General features: G+C 40.3%; 1 protein-coding gene across 1 annotated transcript; it reads right to left on the reverse strand.

Annotated features, from left to right (window-relative positions):
* Window positions 1-2,789: 2,789 nt before the first annotated feature.
* LOC133887442 (uncharacterized) lies at window positions 2,790-3,634 on the reverse strand. Its single transcript, XM_062327399.1, has 3 exons — window positions 3,469-3,634; window positions 3,238-3,337; window positions 2,790-3,119 (listed from the first exon to the last, which is right to left on the reverse strand). Exons 1-3 carry the CDS (start codon window positions 3,473-3,475, stop codon window positions 2,999-3,001), a joined length of 228 nt encoding a protein of 75 aa, XP_062183383.1. The 5' UTR covers window positions 3,476-3,634; the 3' UTR covers window positions 2,790-2,998.
* Between the last annotated feature and the right edge of the window lie 282 nt (window positions 3,635-3,916).

Below are 3,916 nucleotides of genomic sequence, written 5' to 3' on the forward strand. Positions count from 1 at the left end.
AAACGCCGCCATCAAGGGCTTTGCTTTAACTGCAATGACAAATGTGTTCAAGGTCATTGTTTTAACCATTCCTTTTTAATCAAGTACGACAACACAACAGTCGACAATTACAATTGGGGTGCCAAGGATGATGGTCAAGATGAGCTGCACACCTCCTGATGATAACGACACTACTTGGGAGGATGTTCCCTCCTTCAAGATGAGTTACCTGGCACTTTAGCTCGAAGATGAGCTGTTTTTGGAGGAAGAGAGAGATGCTATGTGCAGGATCAAGTACCGTATGCAAAAAGAAAATGGCACAAGAAACATCAACAGTAGATTGAGTTAAGTTTGGTTGGAGATAAGTTGGTTTAGATAAGTTTGGTAAGAAATAAGTTGAGCTAGAGATTGAACTAAGTTAGGTAAGAGATAATTCGGTTTAGATAAGTTTGGTAAGAGCTAAGTTTAAGTTATAGACAGAGTCAAGATTTAGTTGAGATTTGTTAAGACCAAGCGGCTCTCTCTCTCTCTCTCTCTCTCTCTCTATATATATATATATATATATATATATATATATATATATATATATATAAAGAATAGTCTGCGTCTATTGGGTGGAAAGCAATACATCAATCTATTCCTCATCCCATTTCTCTACCCTCACCTATCCAATCCAGTTATTTCCTCACGGACATGACTATATGCGAGTGCTAAACATAAGTGTCATATCAGTCCTAGACTTGAATGAGTTCACATAAAGGTGATAACTGAATTTCACAACACTAACACATACTGGATTCCATAAAAAACAAAACAAGATATATATAAAACAATGTATAAGTGTAAGGTTAAACAAATACATATAGTGAAGTTTCCCTTCTGCTGAATCAATCGATTAAGCAATGCTAGACAGAGCAAGTGAGGAACCAAAGAGTAGTATTTCAGCTGCGCAGCACTTCCGGGATTACCAGCTGAAGTGCTGGGAGGCAATTGAACATGTAATATCTGAACCAGTAAATAACTGATAATTCACCAAGTTCGCAGCAAAACTAAAAATTGCAACGTAAAGTGAACAGCCATATTCAGCACGGCCAACAAAACTGAAACATGTTTACAATGAAACATCGAGTTGCAATTCAAAAGTTTAGCAGCGTTAAACATGTCTTGAGGAGGTTAAATTAGTTACAGAGTAAAACTATGCGGTGCACTTAAGTGTAACAACTATTATGAGACCATATGAACTAGGTATAATATCTGATCAAGCATGTTAACATGCATAGAAAAAAGAAATTTCTATTAACATGATTCCATACTAGTTTGCTGCACTTTCATTATCAAAGGAATTGTAACCAAACAATGGTATAACTTCTTGAATGTACTAAAAACACTACTTAACACAACAGCTAAGAACAATGATATCCAAATAATCTGGCGTAAACATAACAAATCAAGTTACACAAAAACAATTGAAAAGTGGGACAATATTCTATTCCATCATTGAATGGAGAAAAGCAAAGGTCAAGGCTGTAACATGGAAATTGATACAGGGAACACTACCTAGCACTTCGTGACACAATACACTTCAGTCAAACTGAGCACAATTCAATGTTATTAAATCAGGTCTAAGTAAAATAAATATTATGTTTGAACAACTAGTCTTCATACAGAAAAATCAATCTAACAGTAACTAGTAAGAAAAGAGAAGATACAAACAGTTAAAACAAATTGAAACAACACCAGATAACATTTTGCAATTTGGGGTCTCACCAGAAGAGATGGATTGGAATTGATAGTAACAAAAGAAATTCAATTCATATTCTCAACTACTAGCTGGCGTGGATATGATCTACCCTAAACATGCAATGTACTCTAGAACGCTTTTTATGCCAACAAGTAAAGGCATGGATTGCTCTATGAATGAGAACAGGTATGCCACTGTACAATGGCAAGCCGAAGTAGTATCTTTAGTGAATCCTCAGCCATTGAACACAAACAGCCTATCCACTAGCAAATACCTACCACTCTCTTCATCATTGCTTTCTGTGCATCTGCTTTTAGATCCAAGTAGCACTCCTTGTGCTATATAAAATGCTTTGGGGCAAAACTGATATGTGCAGCACTCTCACCACAAAATTGCAAGTATTTAACAACAAATATGTTGCCAAACTATTTCTTGTCATGAAATACCCAATCATCTCTGTAACAAGAATTCTATATTCCATATAGATATTTTCTTTCTCCCACTTTTTATTTTGTGGAGATAAAGTTGCCAATTCATAAACATGTATTGACATGAAATGGTTTATAACTCAAATAGAAACAAGTCAACATATATGGAATTTGATATTACCTGTCATGCTAAGGTCAGCAACCTGATAACAATCCAGTACAAGAACTCATGTTCGCAAGCTAGAATTTCATGAGATTGCCTACTAGAACTCCAAAAAATCTTGGTGAGCTAAATTCTAGCGAGTCCTTGATATAGGCTAGCAAGTTTCACTATTTGAGCAAATAAGCTATATTTGAAGCATTCAGGCGCGGAACCTTCAAATATTGTAAAGCATTCAGGCGCGGAACCTTCAAATATTGGTCTACTATTGTAAAGCTATACAGACGAGCTTGATAGCACTATTAAGAATTAGCCAGCAAAACAGCATAATCTACTTTCCAGTTTCAACAGGTTAGGAGACAATGTCCACAATAGAAAATGTTCATTCATCCCCTTAGCTAGCCAAAACCTTGAAAATTTTCCGTCAACAGCAAAGTCGGGCGCAGAGAAGAGAACACAAAACCACAAAAAGAACAGAACATAACCCACAGAACCAAGACACCACGTATTATTACCAGCACCAATTCATGATATTAGAGTATCTGAAGCTTGCAGATGATAAGTTTATGACCCAACAAACATTGCATCTACCAACAGATTATCGCGCACGGATCCGTAGATGCAAAGGTACAATCTAACGGCATTAATAAACGTACACAGGTGGCGCCGCCGGTGCGGCGCCAGTGCCGCCTAGTTCTTGCCGCCGCCACCGCCGGCGGCCTTATTCTTGGAGTCCGTCGAGGTCCCCCCACCGCCGGCCGCCGACTGCTGCGCCTTCTTGGCCGCCTTCTCCTCCAGCGCCTTCTTGTCCCTGTAAGATCCAATAACCGGATCGGAACAGCGTAAGTACAGGGCGGCCAGGATTCGGCTGTATCGGAGACCGGTCGATTCAAACAAGAAACCGCGGGGAAAAAATCAACGAGACACACCTCTCGCGGCGCTGCTCAGGGGTGAGGCCGTCCTGGGGGCCCTTGGCACCAGGCTTCCGCGCCGCCGCGCGCTCGCGGTCGCGCTCCCTCTGGCTTCCGCGTGCGAACCCAAGGCCAAAGCGAGTCAAGGAAGGAACAGAACAAGAACAAGAACATAATCGCAGAAAAACAGATCGTACAAGGAAAGTTAAGAAGAAAAGCTGCAGATCTAATCGGGGTCGAGAAGGATATGAGTCATGTCGCCCCTCCTCGCCCTGCCCTGGCTCCCGCCGGAGAAACCTCGGCGACGACACGGAGAATCTGTTCCCTTCTCTCTGTTTCTCTCCACCGTTTCTCTTTGGCGTCTTGTTTTTGTGAGGAGTGGGCAGCATAATGGCGAAGGCGGTGGAGGAGATTGCGGTGGGGATCGATTGGCCGCCGAAGAAACTGGTTTGTGTCCGTTACGTTGTGGGACCATCTTCTCAGTGGGCGTGGGATGTGTGGTAGAGATGGGTTTGGTTTTGTTACTTACATAAATATTAGTGATCAATTAGATATCTATCAGAATTGTGCGTAAATTACAACGGTCCTAAAATATTTGTCTAACTATCATATTATAGCATGTTTGTTCTAATATATTTGATATTGTTGCAACAATATTAATGATAATGGGTCTAGATTCTACTATATTTACAATGGC

The sequence above is a fragment of the Phragmites australis genome, chromosome 12 (genome assembly GCF_958298935.1).
Source record: "Phragmites australis chromosome 12, lpPhrAust1.1, whole genome shotgun sequence".
Taxonomy (NCBI): Eukaryota; Viridiplantae; Streptophyta; class Magnoliopsida; order Poales; family Poaceae; genus Phragmites; species Phragmites australis.